Raw genomic sequence first — 20,924 nt, 5'->3', positions numbered from 1 at the left:
AGGTGGAGCCTCAGCGGATGAGGGCATCTGTGGACCCAGTAGAAGCCCGCCATGTGGCGGGTGCGCTGGGATAAGGGGGCTGCCACCTGGCCTCTCAGCAGCTGAGGCTGCTTAACTGCATTCCCTTGGCTCAGATTTTTCAGCAGCTTGTGGACAGCACAGACAGTTGCAATTTTTGTGTCTGGCTAGAGAGTATGCATTCAGTGGGATATGAGATATCATGGTTGCCCATATGAGCCTATCATGTATCACCATCTGGATAAGGGGATCTTTCGGATTACTAAATCATCAAATTTCTTCAATAAATTAATACAAATATATACTTTGGCGGTTAATATTGTGTGCGGTGATACGAGACCAAAGTGAATTTTCACAAGGTAAAGACAATTGGATCTTTAATTCTCCACAAAACAATCACTGTGCTGCCAGTCTGTTACATTCTGATGAAAAGATAAATATGTTGGATGAGGTTTGTACCTGTATGTTCTACAGGTAACCCATTTGATCCAAACAAAAAGGAAGCACAGTGTATCCGCCAAGACTATATATTGTAGTTAATAAACTTCAGCTCGCTCCAGAAGTACACATTTTACATAACAAAATGGGTGGCTTTCTTGTCTCCTCTCATTTACCTGATAGACAAAAGGTTATAGTTAGTTAAGGTGATAATACAATTTACTAAAAACGAACCAGATTCTGATACTTATGAATGGCACTGTTGTTTAATCAGATCTGAAGACCACTAATACAAGAAATTCCTATGAAAAACTATGACAGTGCAATGCCTCCAAAAAAAGAGATATCAGAACTTGGTATGGAGTATCTTTGCAAATTAGAGGCACAAACACTTTGGTGTGTTTGCTTTATGCCTAAGGTTGCCCTGCCAAACATTGGCTGGCTAGCCTTTTTTTTTTGTTGAGATTTTGCTTCCCCGTGTGTTGGCCAACATTGGCTAAAAATTGAACTGGAATTGGCAAAGGAGCATTGGCATGCCAAAATGTTGGTAACTGTCCAAAAATATATTAAAAAAAATCATGGGCAAACAATGTATACGGTACACTTTGGTCACAAAATCCAAACATTACCCTTAGGGACATGTAATCAACCATTCAGACTGTGACAGGTTGATGGATTTTGTTGGAAATTGGCGGCATGGGAGGATGTCAAGATCATTTGGTCTATCTGTAGTATGTACGGAGTTATGGAGGATGAGAAATTATATGATTTTTTGGAGGAGGATTTTTTCGGATTTTATAACTCTAGTATATATAGGATTAAGCCAATGATGTGGTGATGGGAAAAATTACTGAAGAATACAAACACAATGTTGGTGGCAGTGGTAAGCTAAAATACTAGTAGAACCTGAATCATCTGAACAGACTTCATTGAAGTGTGGATTTGCGGGTTGATATGTTCTGGTAGTTTTCCTTTCCTTGGCATCTTTGTTTCTGCCGAGGGGTTTCTTGATACAAACTATTTGGTTTGTTTTAGTCATCAAACTTGAGTTCTGCCTGATGTAGCTTCTAGTTTCTCCTGTTTAAGCTTGATGGCCAAGCTGATGTCCACAGTTTCTAATTACACTTGTGCGATTGTGTATTTCCAAACCCCTGGAAATGACACTAAACATTTCTATGTATATTTGTTTGACAGGGCTGGCAGAAATATAACAAAAAAAAAGTATGGAGCACTGATCAATTTCACCAGTTCCTATTATGTAAGCATCTTAAGGTACATGTACAAAATGTTACAAACTGAATCTTGCTAACATGCCTGTACACTTCAAGTACAGAATATTTTGTGTAACCTACGGTAAAGGTAAAAACTAAAGAGTTTTGTTGCAGTACAGTCGAAATTGCCAAGCTGAAATATGGGGTTACCATAATTTTGATATTTGTGTGAGAATCGATGCAAAGCTTTCACAATAGAACCGTATTTCATTGATTTCAGCGAGCCCATATGCCTGCACACACAATAAAAATAATATTTTAGTAGTAAAAGAAAATAAGTAACTTCAGTAATGTACAATAAGCATAAACCAGTGAGCGCACATGATCCCCTTACCCTCAGGTGGAATGATTTTTGAATGTGATTTGAGCATGGAAACTAGTGAGAATTGTGTAAATGGAAGAAAAACTTACATAATCTCTGTGAAACGTAATCTCCATGCAGGAAATCCTAAATGACATCTAACAGGACCATACACAAGAAGAAGATCAGGTTCTGGCCCACCACTACCTAACGAAAAGATTGGAACAGTAAGTGTTCTTCCAGAATTGCAATGTACAAATTCCTAACTGAGAAATGAATATGGTAAAATGTAATAACTGGGAGGAGATAATTTTTCCAAACTTACCTACTGCTCTCAGTGCACAAACCATGTCAGCTTCTGTAAATGCATTGTCACCTTTATTATGCCCATGAGTGTTGCGATTGCAGAAGTCTGAGCACAGTAAGTTTGCTGCTTTAGCAATGCCTTCCTTGCCATCAGAACCAGAAAGACACTCTATAGTCATCCCCCCATGTGCACTAAGATCCTACAGGCTCACATGGATGACATAATAGTTATAAGAGTGATAAATATACTAATCAACGAACAGACAAAGATTACCATAGTCCATATCTTAGACAGCAAATGGGCCAACAGAATTCTGCATTAAGCAACTTACTAAGTTAGTTCTTGAGTTCTCATCTCTTGGGGTTTCGATACCAGGTTTAAGCCATTCCTTCAGTACTCCTGTAGAGCATTGTCGAATGGTCAGACATATCTCTCTGCACCGTTGATTGTGCAATAGTCAGTGCAAGGAAACTGAGAAGTAACAGGAAACATGGTACTCATCTTGGCTTATTTATGTTATACCAAAAGGATCTGCGTTTGGAGACATGTTCCCTTTCCTTTTTAGTTGGATGTTATAAAGGTTCCAGGTTTAGTTATTTTCTCCTTTCAGTATCTGATGCACAACTCAAATTGTCCAAAGTAGTTTCATGCACAACAACAACAAAGCCTTTCAATTTCAAACAATTTGGGGTAGGCTAGAGTTGAAACCCATAAGATCTCGAAACCTAGTCATGGTTGTGGCACGTGGATAGCTAACTTTCACACACCCGTGTCCATAACTAATTCTTTGGTGATATTTCAGGCCTTTAAGTCTCTCTTAACGGACTCCTCCATGTCAAGTTTGGTCTACCACGACCTCTCGACATTGTCAGCATGCTTTATCCTTCCGCTATGTGGCGGTGCTTCTGGAGGCCTACGTTGTACTCCCTCCGTTTTTATTTAGTTCGCATATTAGCTTTGGTCAAAGTCAAGCTTTACAAACTTTGACCAAGTTTATAAGCAAAAATATTAAGATATACAATAACAAATCAACAACATTAGATTTATTATTGAATGTACTTTCACATTGTATAGATTTATTACGGTAAATGTCTATATTGTTTTCTATAAACTTGGTCAAACTTTACGAAGTTTGACTTCAGTCAACTCTAATATGCAGAGTAAATAAAAACGGAGGGAGTATATACCCAAACCATCTCAAACGATGTTGGACAAGTTTCTCTTCGATTGGTGCTACCCCAACTCTATGGCGTATATGAACATTCTGGACCCGATCCTTTCTTGTGTGGCCAAACATCCATCTCAGCATGCACATCTCTGCTACACCTAACTGTTGGTCATGCCGCCTTTTAGTTGGCCGACAGTTTGTGCCATACAACACCACCGGTCGAATCGCCGTCCTATAGAACCTGCCTTTTAGTGTTTGTAGCACTCTCTTGTCACATAGGCCGCCTGAAGCTTGGCGTCACTTCATCCATCCAGGTTTGATTCAATGGCTCATCTTTGTCAATATCACCATCCTTTTGTAGCATGGACCCTGATAATGGAAACGTGTCCTTCTAACGTACCATGTGCCCATCAAGGCTAACCTCCTCCTCCTCGTGCCTAGTAGTACTGAAACTGCACCTCATGTACTCAGTTTTAGTTCTACTAAGCCTAATATTCAGTTCCAAAGCCTGTCTCCACAACTCTAACTTTCTATTAATCCTCGTCCCACTATCAGCAACTAGCACCACATCATCCACAAAGAGCATACACCATGGGATATCTCCTTGTATATCCCTTGTGACCTCACCAAAGCAAAAAAGATACGGGCTCAAAGCTGACCCTTGGTGCAAGTCATGTTTTAATTGGAAAGTCATCAGTGTCTCCATCACTTGTTCGAACACTTGCCACAACATTATCGTACATGAGGAATGTAATTTGTGTTTCTCCAAGGCCCACCACATGGCATTCCGCGGTATCTTGTCACAAGCCTTCTCCAAGTCAATGAACACCATATGAGGTCCTTCTTTTGCTACCTCTATCTCTCCATAAATTGTCGTACCAAGAAAATAACTTCCATGGTCGACCTCCCAGGCATGAAACCAAACTGATTTTTTGTCACGCTTGTTATTCTTCTTAAACGGTGCTCAATGACACTCTCTCCCATAGCTTCATTGTATGGCTCATCAGCTTAATTCCACAATAATTAGTACAACTTTGAAATTTTCTCTTATTCTTGAAGATTGGTACTAATGTACTCTTCATCATTCTTCGGGCATCTTGTTTGTCCGAAAATGAGGTTGAAAAGCTTAGTTCGCCATACTGTCAATATTCCCCAAGGCATCTCCACACCTCAATTGGGATACAATTAGGACCCGTCGCCTCACCTTACTTCATCCTTTTTAAAGCCTCCTTGACCTCAGACTCTTGAATTTGTTGCACAAAATGTCTATTGGTATGATCAAAGGAGTTGTCCGGCTCAATGAGAATTCTCATTCTCTCCATTGAACAATTTGTTAAAGTATTCTCATCATTTATTCTTGATCTCCTCATCCTTCACCAGGAGTCAATTTGCTCCATCCTTGATGCATTTGACTTGGTTGACATCTCTCATCTTCCTCTCTCGGATCTTGGCCATCTTATAGATTCTCTTTCGCCTTCCCTCATGTTTGAACACTGGTAGAGGTCCTCATACGCTCCACCCCTTGCTTCGCTCACAACTTGCTTTGCAATCTTCTTTGCCACCTTATACTTTTCTATGTTGTCTGGACTCCTATCCAGGTATAGGCGTCTGAAACAGTCTTTCTTCTCCTTAATAGCCTTCTGGAAATCATCGTTCCACCATCAAGTGTCTTTAGCTTCGCTTTGACCTCACATATTGTTTGCATAATCTCCTTTCTCCCAAGAGCCCTCCTTAATAAACTTCTCCTTGAAAGCCTGAGCTGCCTCCCTCTTGAGCTTCCATCACTTCGTTCTAGCGATTTTGGCGCGCTTTTCTTGTTGGACACATATCCGGAAGCGAAAGTCCGCTACCAGAAGTTTATGTTGAGGGACAACACTCTCTCCATGTATCACCTTACAATCTAGGCAAGCACGTTCGTCTTCTCTGCTCGAGAGGACAAAATCAATATGGCTAGTGTTAACCACTACTGAAAGTCAATAGATGGGATTCTCTCTTTTTAAAGAGGGTCTTGCTACGATCATGTCGTAGGCTAAAACAAAGTTTAAGACATCCTCTCCTTGATTCCTGCTGCCATAACCAAAGCCCCCGTGCACCCCTTCAAAACCTGTGTTAGATGTGCCCACATGGCCATTGAGGTCTCCTCATATGAAGAGCTTCTCGCCAATAGGCCCACTCCTAACCATGTCCTCCAGGCCTTCCCAGAACTCCCTCTTGGTGCTCTCATTGTCTTCTGGGGCATACGCATTGACAACATTGAGAACTAAGTCCCCAACGACCAGCTTGACCAAGATAACCCAGTCCCCTTGCCTCTTGACGTCTACCACTCCAGACTTGAGGCTCTTGTTGATCAAGATGCCTACTCCATACTTGTTTGTAGTTGTCCCCGTGTACCACAGCTTGAAGCCGATATCCTCCACCTCCTTCGCCTTATGTCCCTTCCATTCGGTTTCTTGGACACAAAGGATATCAATGCCTCTCCCCACCGTTGTATCAACAAACTCCTATAACTTACCGATTGGAGACCCTACGTTCCAGCGACCTAAGCAGATCCTACTTGGCTCGGCTAGCTTTCTTACTCTTCGCACTCATTGAATCAAATGCGAAGACCCTTGCTCATTTTTCACTACACCCGAGCATCGATGTAGAGCGCCACTAGGGATGAAACGACCTGATCCTTGCTCACTTATCACCGTATCCAGATCAAGGTACGGTGCACCACCAAGGGGGTGACGGCCTGGCCCTTACCCATTTAACACCACACCCGGGTCCCGATATGGCACGTCGCTAAGAGGGTTATGCCCCAAAGATGTTCTTTTGGGTTTCATCTCCATCGGAATGGTTGAGTTTTTATGTTGGCTCGCCAAGCCTATCACAACCCTCCTCCTTTACCTGGGCAACATAGGCGGAGTTTCAAAGTAGTTTCATGCAAAATACATAAAATTTGAAGGCTGTTTTTCCCACGGCATAGATTTATGGAAGATGACTTGAAGGGCAAACCGTTAAAATAAAGCAGGACGCACAGTTATTAATACCGCATATTGTTAATAAACTCGTTTTTTCTTGTTCTTTTCTCACTGTCAAAGGCAAGCACTCTGCCACATTATATTGAGAAATAAAGAGTTCTATGCTTAGGTAAGGATAGGCCAAGAAGAGTTGAAAAGAATAAGATCATATGTACTCAAACAAGTAAGCATGTAAAGCAAATGTTCATAAGCACACCTTCAATGTCATAGAGAACTACATACTTGACGCCAATAGTCGATAACCACCATAAAAGTTGCTTGATCTTCAAAACATTATTTGCTTCTCTGCTATCTACTACAACGCCCACGTAATTAAGTCTCTCAAAATGAAGATCTTGGTACTTAGGCAGCAGCTCAGACGAAATAAGATAGCATTCTAGATTATCACTCAGATGCGACCACAAATCAAAGAGGCTGACCAACAGGTGGACGAGGTGCCATAGCAGGCCCAAGATGAGCTCTACAATCGTGGATGGCCAAGATATCTGCATTTGGCCAACCATAAAAGTACCACACACACACTTCCCTGAAAATTCAACACGAAATTACTGACATCAGTAGTTGTCTCCTGTAACTTTACCAAATGAAGGTTATGGAATAGCATGATATTAACATATCCGATGCATTCAATGCTAGAGAAAAAAAACATGGCTGATGCACTCAGCTTGACAATGGACCTGCCATGTTCCAGAGAGAGCCAAGACTCCTTAACGGGAGCCATGCAAATTATGACGCCTAAGAATGGCATTGCGGCACAGCTACGATTAGACAAGTAAACAAGTTTTAAAGCTTATTATCATCCCCGTGCCCTTAAATGGTGCCGCTATGCAATGGCGTGATGTGACAGGGGCAGATCTAGAGTGTGCGCCTGCACGCCCCCGAATTTGTGGAGGTCAATGGAAACAGCTTCGGTGCCTTAAAGGCACCTACCTTTGGGTCACTGACATATGGGCCAGCCACCTGTTGGACCCACATGTCATAGACACAAAGGTAGGTGCCTTAAGGCACGAAGCATTGTCCGAGGTCAATGGGGTTTAACTAAAATCACTGGATGAAAAAAGGCTCATACCTCAACCAATATCCAAGATCACGGTCCGGGTGAAGACAGCGGGGAATCGATGTAAGAGGCTTGGGGTGGTAAGGTACTCAGGGGTGCCCTAGATTGGGGTATCAGTCCCGGAAGGAGAGATTGGGAACACAGTGCTCACAGCGAACAAAAGAAGTAGGGTCCGTCACCAGATCAATTCGAGCCCGGGGCCGGGCAAACCTCCACCCCAAGCCAGTCCTGTAGAGCGGATGAGGAGGAGAACTGAGAGAGAAGGTGCCGTCAGAGCCTAGTTGCCGGCGGCGGCGCGACGAGAGGTCAATTTCGCCTGCCTGAGTTCAGACTCCGAGCTCGTTGATAGCTTGACAAAGCTCGATAATAACTACTGTACTGTACACAGTACTCCCTTCCTTTATATAATGCGTATTTGTTTTCTATAAAATTGTAGAATGCACGTGCATTTCTTCTAATTCCTCGTAATTCACTTATTAACCATCTAAAAAAAGAAAAGTATCTCTATCATGATTGTGTGTATCTCTCCTTATGGCAAAAGAAGAAAATTATCTCTCTATCGATTGCATGTTTCTCTTACTTTCCTGGGTTAACTCGTTTACTTCCTTTTTTGCAAGGGTAATTTCGTCCTAACTTATCTATAATTATGTGCCTTGGTCACCGTGCCGAAAATAATACACCTTACATAAATGAACGAAGGAAGTATTAAAAAAGGGAAATGTTTGCCTTCAGCCGGCCGATCCCATGCAAGCATTCTTCATCTACTTCTTGCGATACATGTCTTGTATGGGAGTATGGGTCCATCTAGTACTTTTTTCTAACGGTTATGCGCGACGCGTGAAGAAACCAAAAAGTTTTCTGCAACAACATCTATGTTGCAAGAATTTCTTTCGCAACAACTTCCATGTTGCAAAAAAGTGAAAAAATGCAACATCACCGGCGAAAGTTGCCCGTGTCCGACCATGTCGCCGCACACCGACGAATTTCTGCTGCAACGACACAGTTGCAAAATGGCGACGACAACAACGACGGTGTTGCTACGACATCATTTTTTTATTATGATTTTTTTTGCAACAACGTCCATGTTGCAGAAGTCATTTTCACAACATCATCTATGTTGCAAAAAAAGTGAAGACGGATTTTCTTTGCAACACAATCTCTGTTGCAAATGTTTCTGCGACATGAGCTCTGTTGCAATAAAATGAAACACAACCTTTGTTGCAATGGTGAGGAAGGGCTGAGTCGTTGGATTGTGTCGGGTCTAGTGGCTGCTGAGGCGGCGGATCTTTTAAAAAGATCAGCCGGCTGACGCGTAGCACGGCCCATTAAAGAAAGGGAAATCTTAATTGGCCTACGCTAGCCAGGGGCCAAGAGCCAGCGAATGCCCATCAAACCACAAGTTTCATGCGCACGAATCGTCAAGCATCGACAGGTGCCACATCAGACTGTCGTAGCAGTTCGCTCGAACATGGCCACGGGCGAACTGCTTCCGCACCTACCCCCACACGAAAAAGTGCAGTTAACCACCCCCCGCCCCCCATTCACTCCATTAGTCAGTTTCATCCCCCCACCCACCCATCTTCTCCCTTCCTCATTGCCCCCTCACCGCAGCGATTTCCGGTGAGCGGGCGACGCTTTTCCCACCAAGCCCAGCCGCTCGTCGACGGCGAGGGCTTCATCCACCACGGGCGGCATTATTATTGTCCATTGAGGTATGTGTTCTAGATCAGAGGTCATCGCGCGCGAGTGTTTCGTGCCCTATGGTTGTTTGCTTGAGGTAGTCGCGATGGTGTCCATGGCAGAAGCGGATTGTGCCCATGGCGGAAGAGGCGGCTAGAGTATTTAGAGTTGTCGCTGGGTAATGGTGGGAAGGGATAGAGAAGGTGGCGTGGTGGGCTTGCTATCGGGGCTAGGGTTTGAGCACGCGCATCCCACGTGGTATGCCGGGTTGCGCCGGACGTGTGTGGTGCGGCAGCAGCGGCCGCGGTTGCCGTTACTTCGACATCGGCGACGGGCGGAGTTCGGTGGTGCCGTATTTGCCTTTGGTTTTTGGGTGGCAGTTTTGGGTGAATTTTTGTCGTAGATCTGTTTTGGTTGACCAGTTTGGTGCCTTTTGTGTAGTTTAGTGTGTAGGGATTTGATGGTGGAAATTGCCATGTGTGTTAGTTGAGGATATGTGGGGGGGGGTGGGGAGGGGGAAATGCCATATGATTCTGTTTATAGTTGGATTTTTATAGTTTGGTGAAAAATATCATGGCTGTCCTTTTTTGTGTAGTTTAGTGTGGGGATTTGACGTTGGAAACTTCCATATGTGTTAGTTGAGATATGTGTGGGGTTGAGGGGGAAATGCATGTGATTTTATAGTTTGGTGAAAAATGTCATGTACGTCCTTATAGTGGGTCTTTTTAGGGTGGTTAGGTGCATGTGTGTAGAAATGTTTTTGTTGGTGGTGGGGAGGTGAGGGGAACTGCCATGTGTGTGTTTTGTAGATGATGTTTTTTTGGATGAAAACTGTCACGTGGTTTACAAGAGGGATTGTTTTTTTTTGGGGGGGGGGGGGTCATCTATCTGTGTTGTAGATGGTTGTTGGGTAGAGAGAAACTGCCATGTTTGCTTTTGTAGATGGTAGTTTTTTTGTATTATAACTGCTTTGTGGTTGATTTGGGGTGTTGTTTTTTTAGGAGAAATGGCATGTGTGTAATTAGAGTGTGTCTGCTTTTCGGGGGGTCATAGTTGTTTATGATCTTCTTATGGGAACTGCCATTTTTTTTGTAGATGGTGGCAATTTTGGATTAAAACTGCCATATGGTTTATTTTGGGATTGTTCTTTTGAGAGAAAATGTCATGTGTGCCCTTACAGTGGGTCTTTTAGGGGGGATATGCGTGCACAGGCTTTTTTATATTTGAGGGAAACTACCATGTGTGTGTAGATGGTGGTTCATTTTTGGATGCAAAGTGTCATGTGGTTATATTGTCAGATTTTATTTGTGGGGAAATGCCATGTGTGTCCTTAGATTGGTTCTTTTTAGGGGGAATAGGTGACATGTGTGTACCCATCTTGTTTAAATTATTTTTTGTGTGTGCGTCCTGCCTGATGTGGTCCTTTGTTGTTGTTGTCCATATTTTATTTTCAGGTTTCCGATTTTGTAAGATGGTCAGAGAGGATTTGAACAATGGTATTAATGATTTCATGGATATCTCAGGCATGGGGCATCGTGGCGTCAATAATCCCCCAAACGAGGTATTCCTTATTTCCCAACAACGGTGATCACCAAATTTTCTGTCGCCCGTTAACACTATATTTCTCACTTTGTCACCACTAAATGTCTTTTTTTATGTGTTACATTTTGATGGCATTTATGCCCCTTCTTGAGTTGCATTTTTCACACCTTAATGGCATTGGTAGTTTTACATGGTTGTTTGCATGTTCTATGCTAGGATCATTTTTTATATTTTGATGGTAGTTTTTTACTGTAGTTTGTATGGCATTTAAACCTTTTGTTGATGATGGCATCTGTAATGGTAGTTAAATGGCAGTGTATATGTTTTAATCGTGTACTGGTTGGCATTTTCACATCATAGTGCCATAAGTAGCTTTTCTGATGGCATTCTTCAAACGCTACCATCACAATTCTTGATGGTGGCTTATGATTATGCACTGGATGACATTTTTGCATTATAACTGCAATGCCGGTATTTCTTGGCATTTTTGTATACTGTCATGATTGTATCATAAGTTTTTTATGGCGGTTGTAGTTGCATGGTCTGACCAGACCATCAAAGCCGTTTTCACAACAGACAAGAAGTCAGATGGATCCTTTGAAAAGTTAGATGTTACTTCATTTTGGTTGTGCCAATTTTTTCACTTACCTCCTTTTGGCATTTTTTTGGCATACCCACTCCCTCCTGGATGGCATCTTTCATATTTGTTAGATGGCATTTTTTCATAACTTGAGTGGCATTTTTTATGTAGATTAAATGACATTTTTATTTTTGTTAGTATGACAAATATATATGTGTTTAGATGGCATTTTTGGTTTTCTTACACATGTTGGGTTGTTTTTTCATTTTTTATGGGTGGCTTTGTGTTCTCACCTTGGATGGCATTTTTTATTACACATTAGTTGGCATTTTTTATTTTTGTCATCATGGCAAGGTTTTCATGTTTAGATGGCATTTTCATATATTCTAGATCACATTTTTTTATATGTTGGATGGCATTTTCCATATTTGTTGGGTGGCATTTTTCATACCTTGGATGGCATTTTTCTTTTGTTGGGTGGCATCTTTTCATACCTTGGATGGCATTTTCTTTAATCTAAATGGCATTTTTTCAATAGATAGCTTTTTTATTTATGCAATGTTTTGGTGTTAATTACGTGTCATTTTTGTTGCAGTTTGCCTCAAAGCATGCTATCAATCTCAGTCTTTTTGGCGGTTCGGCAAATTTCAACAAGTGGATGGATGTGAATGTGAGCCCATCTTGCTCTCCTCGGGTAAGTTTCTTTGTGTTTTCTCTATTGCCATGATTTTTTTTCTACTAGTGTTATCATGACCAGCATGTTTTTTCGACATATGAAATTGTGAGCTACATGGAACTAGATGCGTCGTGCTATGCTGAGTGGCATCCTTCTTTTTTCCTTGGTTGTTTTTGCAGACCAGGAGTAAAGTCAAAAATCTCATTGGTGAGTTTGCGTCTGGCATGACCAACATTCTTGGGAAACTAGTTCAGGGTTGGACAAGCTTGTCTCAGGGTGAAAGTGATGAGGTTGGCCGGCATTTCCGTAATGTTGCTGCAGTTGGTGCGCCAATATCGATCGGTGTCAGTGGTCGATTTGAGTACGATAGCTCACGGGAGACTGGCGACACCCAGGAGAATCTGTTTGATGGCGACTTTGACTCGGGGCACAATGAGGATCATGATGAGGCTGCTGAGGCCGGTGCTGACATAGATATAGATGTGGACAAGCCAAGTGAGGAAGATGGCTGTGGGCAGGACGGAACTGAAGTAGGCTCCCATGGGCAAGACACTGGAATTGACAAGGTAGGATAGAGGCATGAGGCAATGGTCATTGGTGGTACTGGTGGAAGCCGAGGCGGCGTTGCTGCTCTTTCGAAGAGGGGCATGGAGGGTGTTGGTGATGGCGTTGATGTCGCGCTTAAGAGGGCGAGGGTTGATCCTATTGCAGCCAGGAGGAGGTGTGTGCTTTTTTTCTTTATGAGTAAACCTTTTCCTTTCAGAGCATCATTATCTTCCGCCGTTCTCTACAAGTAGAGGTTGATGCTCTACCATCTCCGTTTGTATGGTTTGTTATTGTGTGACTGTTTTGTGTCCGAGTGAGGCTATTGTTGTTAGTAAAGCCACCAAATCAAAGGTTGTGTCAACACCTACCTGCTCGTCCCCCCAATTATTGAGTGTCCAACCTATTGAGCCGTTGCCTGCCCATGAGCCTATTGGTACGACTACTCGTACTTCTCCTCATCTAGTAGAGTTAAAACGGGGGACCCAGTTACTCTCTAGGATAGGAGGAGTGTTTGAAGAGGTACGGATTTTAGTCATCCATCCATGGCATTTTTATTTGAAGTGTCATGGCAGTTTTATCTATCCATACATGGCATTTTTATTCGCAGTGTCATGGCATTTTTCATCTCATCCAGACTTTTTTCATCTATCCATACTTGACACTGCATTTTTAGTAGCTTTTGTCATGGTTTTTCTATAGTTCATGGTTTTGGCTCTTTTACTGATGCTTTATCCTAGCATTTTTAATATGTTTTGTCAGACTGGCAGATTTAATAATCCCTGCATGGAACTTTTAATAGGAAGGGCATGGCATTTTTAAATTATTATTATCATGTTGGCATCTTTTTTTAAGGTCTCATGGCAGTTTCATTGTTTTTTGCCATGTCTTTTCTGTAAATTTTCTTTTATTAACTTTCTTTTTTGGTGTGCGTGTAACTCAGGCATTATAAGAAGACTGCGGGTAGGAAAAAGTGTCCACCCAAAGCCACAACGATCAACATAAAGTCCAGGCCCGCATCATCGATGGAAGTTGCAGCTGCATCCCCTGTGCCAAAATCTAATATGGGTACCGTCAATACAGCTATTGCAAGCAGTTCAGCTACGTCAATCAGTTTCCTATCCTCGCTGGCAGATATGCTTTCTACAAATGAAGACATCCAAGACGCTCCTAGGGATGATCTCATAACACCTAGGACCGAAGAGGTTGTTCCAGCACTATTCACTTTGATAACCGGTGTTAGTGGTGTGTTAGACGGAGGCATTGTCGGAGGTAAGGTCCAACCGAAAGCTGATATTATGGAGAAACATTCTGCCCAAACTGATCCTACTGTTGCTGCTGCCCCGGAGTGTGCGTCTTCTTGTCCTGTTCAATCCCATGCACACACAGTCGATTTGCCTGCGACAAAAGGCGATGTTAGTTCTGAAGCACTTGTTAGAGATTCCACAAATATCTCAGACATAGTTGTGGTGGATTCGATGGTGCGGACGATTGCCCCTGCTACAACCGATACTGATGTGCTCCGTAAGTTGAGTCCCCCGAAGAAGGTTCCGGCATGGTCAGTTAAGAAGGGTGATGGATCGATGTTCATTCGTGTGCCTTCTCTGTTTCCAGCAACTGCTTCAAGCAATACAGTTGAGCCAGTTCAAAGTAAGGAGATTAGAGACGTTGTGGGGCAGCATTATGTCGCGCCCCGTGCAAGCAAGCTACCCAAGCCAAGGACCATGACGCCGAACATGATTGGGGTGTCTTGTGTAGCTTCTAGGGAGCAACTTGCGAGGAGCAAATTTGTGGATGAAGTTATCGAAGTTCCTGACAGCACCCCACCTGCACTTGTCAAGGTGGCCACGTTAGATTTGACCAAATCATACTTTCAGAAGCAAGGGACACCGAGGGAGAGGCGCCCTATGGAATTCACCCCACCATCATGCAGCCTTGGCATAGAAAAGGCAATTGATGCAACGCGAGTCTCCTTTTCGCACCCTGTGCTCGAAGAACCAATGCTTGCACAACCAATTCTTCAAGTGTCGAAAGTTGTCAAGTTCGCCGAGCCTATAGTGCAAGGTATCCTCTTTGTTTTATTTGAAAAAAAATCATTGCGATTTTTTCTTGTCATCTGCTCTAGTTATAGCTTTTTTTAGTAGTTTATTACATGACATTTTCAGTGTGGTATTGATGGCATTCTAGTTAGTTCTTTTCTTGACATTTTTCAATAGTTTTCTTTATATGGCAGTTTCAGTGTGTTGTTCATGGCATTTTTAGTATGGTGGTCATGGCCTTTTTAGTTAGATGTTACATGGCATTTTAGTTAGACCTTACATGGCATTTTTTTCATTGTGATTTTTTCTTGTCACTTGTTCCTATAGCATTTTTCAGTAGTTTATTACCCTGGTTTTTTAGTGTGGTATTATTGACATTTATAGTTTATTACATGATAATTTTACAATAGTTTTCTTTATATGGTATTTTCAGTGTGGTGATCATGGCATTTTCAGTATGGTGGTCATGGCATTAGTTTGGTAGTCATGGCATTTTAGTTAGACCTTTCATGGCATTTTTAGTTGGATCTTACATGTCATTTTTTAGTATGTTCTTACATGGCATCTTTTTAGTTGGTTCTTACGTAGCATCTGTTAGTTAGTTCTTTACATGACCCCTTTATAGTATGTTTATGTATACGTCATTTTCAGTGTGGTGGTCATGGAGTTTTAGTTAGATCTTACATGGCATTTTAGTTAAATCTTACATGGCATTTTCAGTTAGATGTCAGATGTCACTTTAGCTAGATAATATTACTTGTCATTTTTAGCTAGACCTTGCATAGAATTTTAGTTTATTCTTACATCACATCATTTTAGTTGATTCTTACATGTCATTTTCACATATTGTAATACATGGCATTTAGTTGTTATTACATGAAATATTAGCCAATTCTTACATGACATTTTCATATTTTTGTAGTGATGGCATTTACATGGCATTTTTTCAGTTCAGTAGTGTTGGCATGTTTAGTTAGTCCTCTCATGGCATTTTCCAGTTTGGTAGTATTGGCAAAGTACATAGTTTCTTATATGGCATTTGTTCAGGTTGGTATTGATGACATTCTTAGTTTGATTGTAGTGACATTTTTTTGTTTTATGTTTTTTTTTCAAGTGACGGTAACCTACATTTTTTAGGAGATTGTATAGGCACGGCTGTTGATATATTGCCTTCCTTGGATGAAGCTTACGCAAAGATGGAGCAAGATGCTCCAAAACATCAGTCCATTGGGAAACAAGTTGATTCAAGTTCGGATCTTTCTACCCAGTCAAGTGCAGACGTTGTCAGAAGTGCTACTAGAGGGTTTGTTCGACAGGCAAGGGTTGTGCATCGGCCAGAATCGGCTGACTGTGAGCCTACAATTAAGGCTACAAAGGAACAACATCATTTGTACGAGCTTTTGAAGTGGTATGCGGATGCTAGATCAAACAACAGAGCTACGAAGAAGATCAGAGAGTATACCTTCTTGTCACCCATATTTTTATTTTTCAAATTAGTGGTACATATATGTACATATACACTTGTCTTTTTTTTCCACCCAATTTGTGGAGCTATATCCTTTTGTTGCTACTTGTTTTTCTAATTTTTCCAGCTTGTGTTTGGGCAGAATGAGGATCATAAAGTCCAGGGGCAATCATGTTCTTCTTGGTGAACTGGTTGATGCCTTGAAGCCTACAGGGAAAATGATTGTGCCGCTCACCTTCACTGCCATTGAGTATCTAAACAATCATGGTGGCCTCCCAAAAGGCAAGGTTATTATGTCCCACGGTGTTACCAGGAAAATCATGGCAGGTGACTTTCAAAATAGGGAAATCAAGAACTGTTTTGCACATAAGGGTGAATTCAATCTATCACTCAAGGAGTTGGTAAGCCTTTTTCTTTACGCATTCTCATTTTCATTTTTTTTCTTGTTGTATCTAATTTCCTTGTTCCTTCTTTTATCATGGCAACTTTCCTTTTTTGTTGTACAATGGTGTGATTTCTAACTTGCATTTCTTGTCTCAGATCATGTTCCCTCTCTTCCAGGAACTTGCTCCAGATAACCCAATTGATAAAGCTGGCCACTTCTACACTATTTGCATCAACAATGAGAAGCAAAGGATCGAGGTTCTTGACTCTATGCGTTTAGAATCGAGTGGGAGCTTATAATCACATGTGGGGGAGTTCATATCTAAGTTGAAGGAATGTTGGTATATCCACTACAAGGATTCAAAGGCAAAGATTGAGAATTATCATGTAAAATATATTGAGACTAAGAAGCAAGAGGGCATGTAAGTTTGATGCTCAATTTTGTGAATTGTCCATTTCCAATTTTTAAATGGCATTTTTCTTCACTTTTTTTGGTAAAAGTGCTGACATTTTTTAGTGTGTACACATGGCAGTTATTAGTTTTCATCCATGGCAGGGTTTCTTTTTCGTGTGTACATCATTGCCAAACTCATTTTTTGTTATCTTAAGTGCATATATACATGGCAATTATCATGTATACATGATGGTGAATTAGGTAGTTCTTACATGGCAATTTTCAGTAGTTTACTACATTGCATTTTTTTACTATACATGGCATTCTTAAGTGTGCAAACATGGCATTTTCTTTAATTACAACCATGGTATTTCCCCCATCAATATCATTGGCAACTTATTTTTGTTTTGTACACATGTAATTCATTAGTTTTCATCCATGGCAGAGTTTCATATGCATTATGTCAAACTCAGGTTTTGTTATCTCAAGTGCATGTATACATGGCAATTATTATGTATACTTGATGCCAAATTAGGAGCATGTAGAAATCGCACTATATATACATGGCATTTTTCATCAGTTTATTACATTACATTTTTTGACGATTCATGGTGTTCTTCGGTGTGCAAATATGACATTTCCTTTAATTTACAACCATACTTAATCAATTAGTAGTATCCCTAGAGTCCACTCCTTCCCCATACTACTAGTGAAAGAGAAAATGCAAAGACTACCATTAAAGCAGCCCAAGCGAGACTTACTATATCCATCTAAATTATGTCTCCTATTTCTATGAAGGGATTATTCTACTATTGATCAATAATCATAGTGGAATCAAGGGTACAGAGTCAAAAAGGGATTCCGCCCTAAGGCCATGGATCATGGTATTTCCCCAATCAACATCATTGACAGTTTATTTTTCTTGTGTATACATGTCACCTTCTTATACATTATAACTATTGCAGTTTTTCACTTTCGTGTACATGATAGTTATTAGTTTATAGCCTTGGCAGTTTCATTATGCAGTCATGGCAATTTTCATGCACTAAGTTATATAGGTCATTTTTTAATTTATATGCATTCTTTAATAGCTTCGTTATCTATCTTTTCTCAGCCATGAGTGCGGTTTCTACATGCTCGAATATTTTGCAAAGTGGCGGGGTCACATTGTGCCCACCATTACAAAGGAGAGCATTGCTGAGCTTAGGAAGGTGCTCCCGTGGGACTGGATCACAAACACCAATTTCAATGAGCTCCAGACTTCAAAGCAATTCCTTGAGGATACTTTGAAGGGTACCCTCAATAAGCACAAGCGAAAGATTTGATTATTGGGAGCTTTTAGTCTTACATTCTTTTCTACGAGGGAATGTAAGGTACTGCTCGCTTTTGTCATTTCTTTTTACTGCACTTTTATCGTCATTGTACCTCCTGCAGTTGAAACAGAGTGTTATTTTTATGTGTGCCAGTTTATTAGCCATAACTTTGATTTGTAATGACTAATTTAGTGTGTCCTACACATTTTCTAGAGTGTGGTAGTAATGGAACATTAATGTGTGTTAGTAATGGTATAGATGTTTTCAGTGCATCTCTTTTTTTCCTTCGATGTTATGTTTGTTTGTTTTTTTTGCGGGAGATGAGATGTTTGTTTATCTATGCATTATGTCGTATTTAGATTATATAGTGGCAGTCTGTGCCCAAGTATCTCAAACATAAAGCGCCACTTTTTGTTGGCTGAAATAACGCCACATCCCAACTCGGCAACACTTGCATTCTTTAGGTGGTTTTACATTTTTTTTGCCTTTTTTTCATTTCACGTTGTTTTGCAAAACCATATAATAATGAAGTGAATTTGGCATATACATCCATGGCAGTTTCATTGGCAACTACTTAAAAGAAATACAATGTTTTCTTTACTTGACCTGTAAGCGAGATGGCAATTTTTAAACCCTTTTTCATAAAACTGTGGCAAGTTCAACATAGTCATTACGACCTTTTGCTTTTTTGAATCAATCTTTTTTCTATTTGCATGTATGTGCTGAACACATGGCAATTCCACCACGATATGTAACATGCATAATTTTATTTGCCGTTACCATCAAATGGGTGTTCTTACATTGAACACATGTTGTAGTACACTTAATGTCAAATTAGTTTTTCGGTGCCCTTGCTGCCCAGCCCGTTGTAACACGTGTTGTAATCCCATATCAAATGGTGTTCTTATCAATTGTAGCATGACATTTTTATTAATTAGATCATGCCATTTTTATTAATTAGATTATGGCATTTTTAGCATATGTAGCATGGCATTTTATTGATAGCATGTAACCTTTTATTTTTATAGATCTTGACATTTTAAATAATTAAACATTGAAATTTATTGATTTGCAACATGACATTAAAAAAATAGACCATTTTCATTTTTATCATTTTTGCAGCATGGCATTTGTATTAATTAGACCATGGCATTTTTATCATAGGTGACATGACATTTTATTAATTGGACATTCAGTGCATGTCAAATTTATTTAATAGAACATGCCATTTTCTTCACACGTCCTGGGCTTATTCTCGTGCCTTGATTGTATGTCCAGTTGAGACTTATACCTGTGTTCTCTTGGCCTCGTCTTTATGGTTGATGTGGGTGGGTTCCTGATTTGCGTTGTAGACACACCTAACCATATGTCCGAGTTTTTTAAAGAAGGGCACGTACTTTTACCCGTACCTACAGTATTGCTTCTTCTCGGGTATCGGTGCAATGCTGCTTCTTCCTTCCTGATATTTATGGCGTCCAAATCTCTTTGTAGATCTTTTGTTTTTCTGTCGACTACTTTGCTCATCTCATCACAATCACATGTGTCATCAACTATATTTTGTAAAGTTCTTCTTCATCAAGGCATTGTGGATTACACTCATGAACCTTGTCGGCATCCTAAGTCCATCTTTTTAGTATGTAGCGCGATGGCACATGTTTTATGACGTAGACAACCATAACCTTCAATATATGGCATCATAATATTCCATCTCACTCAAACTTGTAGCACTGATAATAGCAAAGCCCTTGTGCAAAGTGTGCTTGTACTTCATAGTTCCTGCCCTTGTCGGGATCCTGCGCCTCACTATTTGATTCTGGTATGTTCATGTTTATCTTGAAAGGTAGTCGTTCACAATGTCAATGTCATATCTTGTAGACAACCTCATCTCATGTTGGAACCGGAGCATCTTTTTATGTCATTCTCATCTTTACTTTTTGCTATTTTCCATTTTATTAACTACATGGCAGACTATGTAAGGACCAAAATCAATAGCAAGAAAAAATAAATTCAATGTCCTTTTAGCATGACAACTTATAGCAGTTCAACATGGCATTTTTAGTACAACTCCCCTGGCATTTATTCTATATTACAATATGAGTATAGTATGGCAGAATATCATGGTATTTTTGTAGATGACAATACATGGAAACTAATAGTAGTATATCATGGCACTTTTAGTAACTGAATTCTTGCATTTTTCTAATGTTTTTATGAATAAGTATAGATGTGTAAAACCGATGTTTTTATGTATGCATTACTGCCATTTTTACTATTAAGGGCATGACATTTTTTATATGTCAAATTTTTTACTTTCTACATTGTAGCGGTGTGAGCATCTATTGGCAATTAAAACATGACATTTATTTTTCTACACATCTGGCATTTTTGTGTGTGCAACCCTAGCATTTTTAATACCAAGCATATGGCATTTTTATCTATGCAACCTTGACGCTTTTACTAACAATCACATGGCATTTTTATGTATGCATCCCTAACATTTTTACTAACAATCACATGGCATTCTTATGTATGCATCCTTGGGCATTTTTTACTAACAATCTGATGGCATTATTTTTGTCATATTTTTTATGTTTATGAGGAGACTAGTCTTTTCCCAATTTTAAGTCTTGGCAGATTTTAGCAACTTAGCACAAGTCAAGCAATCAACCTACACATGCAATTTTAAGAGTGTAGCAGCGGAAAGTAAAACATTGCATATGAAGGT

General features: G+C 40.4%; 2 protein-coding genes across 4 annotated transcripts; one reads left to right on the top strand and one right to left on the bottom strand.

Moving 5' to 3' along the window:
• Nucleotides 1–17: 17 nt before the first annotated feature.
• LOC123136720 (dehydrodolichyl diphosphate synthase complex subunit NUS1) lies at nucleotides 18–7,954 on the bottom strand. Of its 3 annotated transcripts, none has more exons than XR_006467245.1 (8): nucleotides 7,596–7,954; nucleotides 6,723–7,052; nucleotides 2,667–2,734; nucleotides 2,354–2,534; nucleotides 2,139–2,235; nucleotides 1,878–1,960; nucleotides 478–632; nucleotides 18–255 (listed from the first exon to the last, which is right to left on the bottom strand). XR_006467245.1 is itself a non-coding variant. In XM_044556192.1 (8 exons), the coding sequence occupies exons 3-8, from the start codon at nucleotides 7,027–7,029 to the stop codon at nucleotides 625–627; spliced, it is 744 nt and encodes a 247-aa protein (XP_044412127.1). In that variant the 5' UTR covers nucleotides 7,030–7,052; nucleotides 7,596–7,683; nucleotides 7,763–7,954; the 3' UTR covers nucleotides 368–624. The 3 variants fall into 3 exon arrangements, 2 of the variants coding, with proteins under 2 accessions (XP_044412127.1, XP_044412128.1); XM_044556192.1 differs by lacking the exon at nucleotides 18–255 and having other exon boundaries at nucleotides 368–632; nucleotides 7,596–7,683; nucleotides 7,763–7,954; XM_044556193.1 differs by lacking the exon at nucleotides 18–255 and having other exon boundaries at nucleotides 368–632; nucleotides 7,735–7,954.
• A 7,837-nt stretch (nucleotides 7,955–15,791) lies between these two features.
• LOC123134009 (uncharacterized) lies at nucleotides 15,792–18,412 on the top strand. The gene is made up of 5 exons (XM_044553375.1): nucleotides 15,792–16,099; nucleotides 16,251–16,509; nucleotides 16,649–16,914; nucleotides 17,685–17,770; nucleotides 18,001–18,412. The coding sequence occupies exons 1-3, from the start codon at nucleotides 15,840–15,842 to the stop codon at nucleotides 16,790–16,792; spliced, it is 663 nt and encodes a 220-aa protein (XP_044409310.1). The 5' UTR covers nucleotides 15,792–15,839; the 3' UTR covers nucleotides 16,793–16,914; nucleotides 17,685–17,770; nucleotides 18,001–18,412.
• The last annotated feature ends 2,512 nt before the right edge of the window (nucleotides 18,413–20,924 follow it).

This window comes from Triticum aestivum, chromosome 6B (assembly GCF_018294505.1).
Source record: "Triticum aestivum cultivar Chinese Spring chromosome 6B, IWGSC CS RefSeq v2.1, whole genome shotgun sequence".
NCBI classification, from domain to species: domain Eukaryota; kingdom Viridiplantae; phylum Streptophyta; class Magnoliopsida; order Poales; family Poaceae; genus Triticum; species Triticum aestivum.
The sequence above is the reverse complement of the archived record's forward strand: the minus strand, read 5'-3'. Positions and strand labels throughout refer to the sequence as shown.

What these genes read in the sequence shown, in the direction of transcription:
- LOC123136720 (XM_044556193.1), bottom strand. Translation starts at nt 7,029, where the DNA reads ATGGTTGGCCAAATGCAGATATCTTGGCCATCCACGATTGTAGAGCTC. An exon ending in AGTTCTCTATGACATTGAAG is followed by an intron (nt 2,735 to 6,722) that starts GTGTGCTTATGA and finishes AATGCTCTACAG; the next exon opens with GAGTACTGAAGGAATGGCTT. An exon ending in AGAACTCAAGAACTAACTTA is followed by an intron (nt 2,535 to 2,666) that starts GTAAGTTGCTTA and finishes GTGAGCCTGTAG; the next exon opens with GATCTTAGTGCACATGGGGG.
- LOC123134009 (XM_044553375.1), top strand. Translation starts at nt 15,840, where the DNA reads ATGGAGCAAGATGCTCCAAAACATCAGTCCATTGGGAAACAAGTTGAT. An exon ending in GCTACGAAGAAGATCAGAGA is followed by an intron (nt 16,100 to 16,250) that starts GTATACCTTCTT and finishes GTGTTTGGGCAG; the next exon opens with AATGAGGATCATAAAGTCCA. An exon ending in ATCTATCACTCAAGGAGTTG is followed by an intron (nt 16,510 to 16,648) that starts GTAAGCCTTTTT and finishes TTCTTGTCTCAG; the next exon opens with ATCATGTTCCCTCTCTTCCA.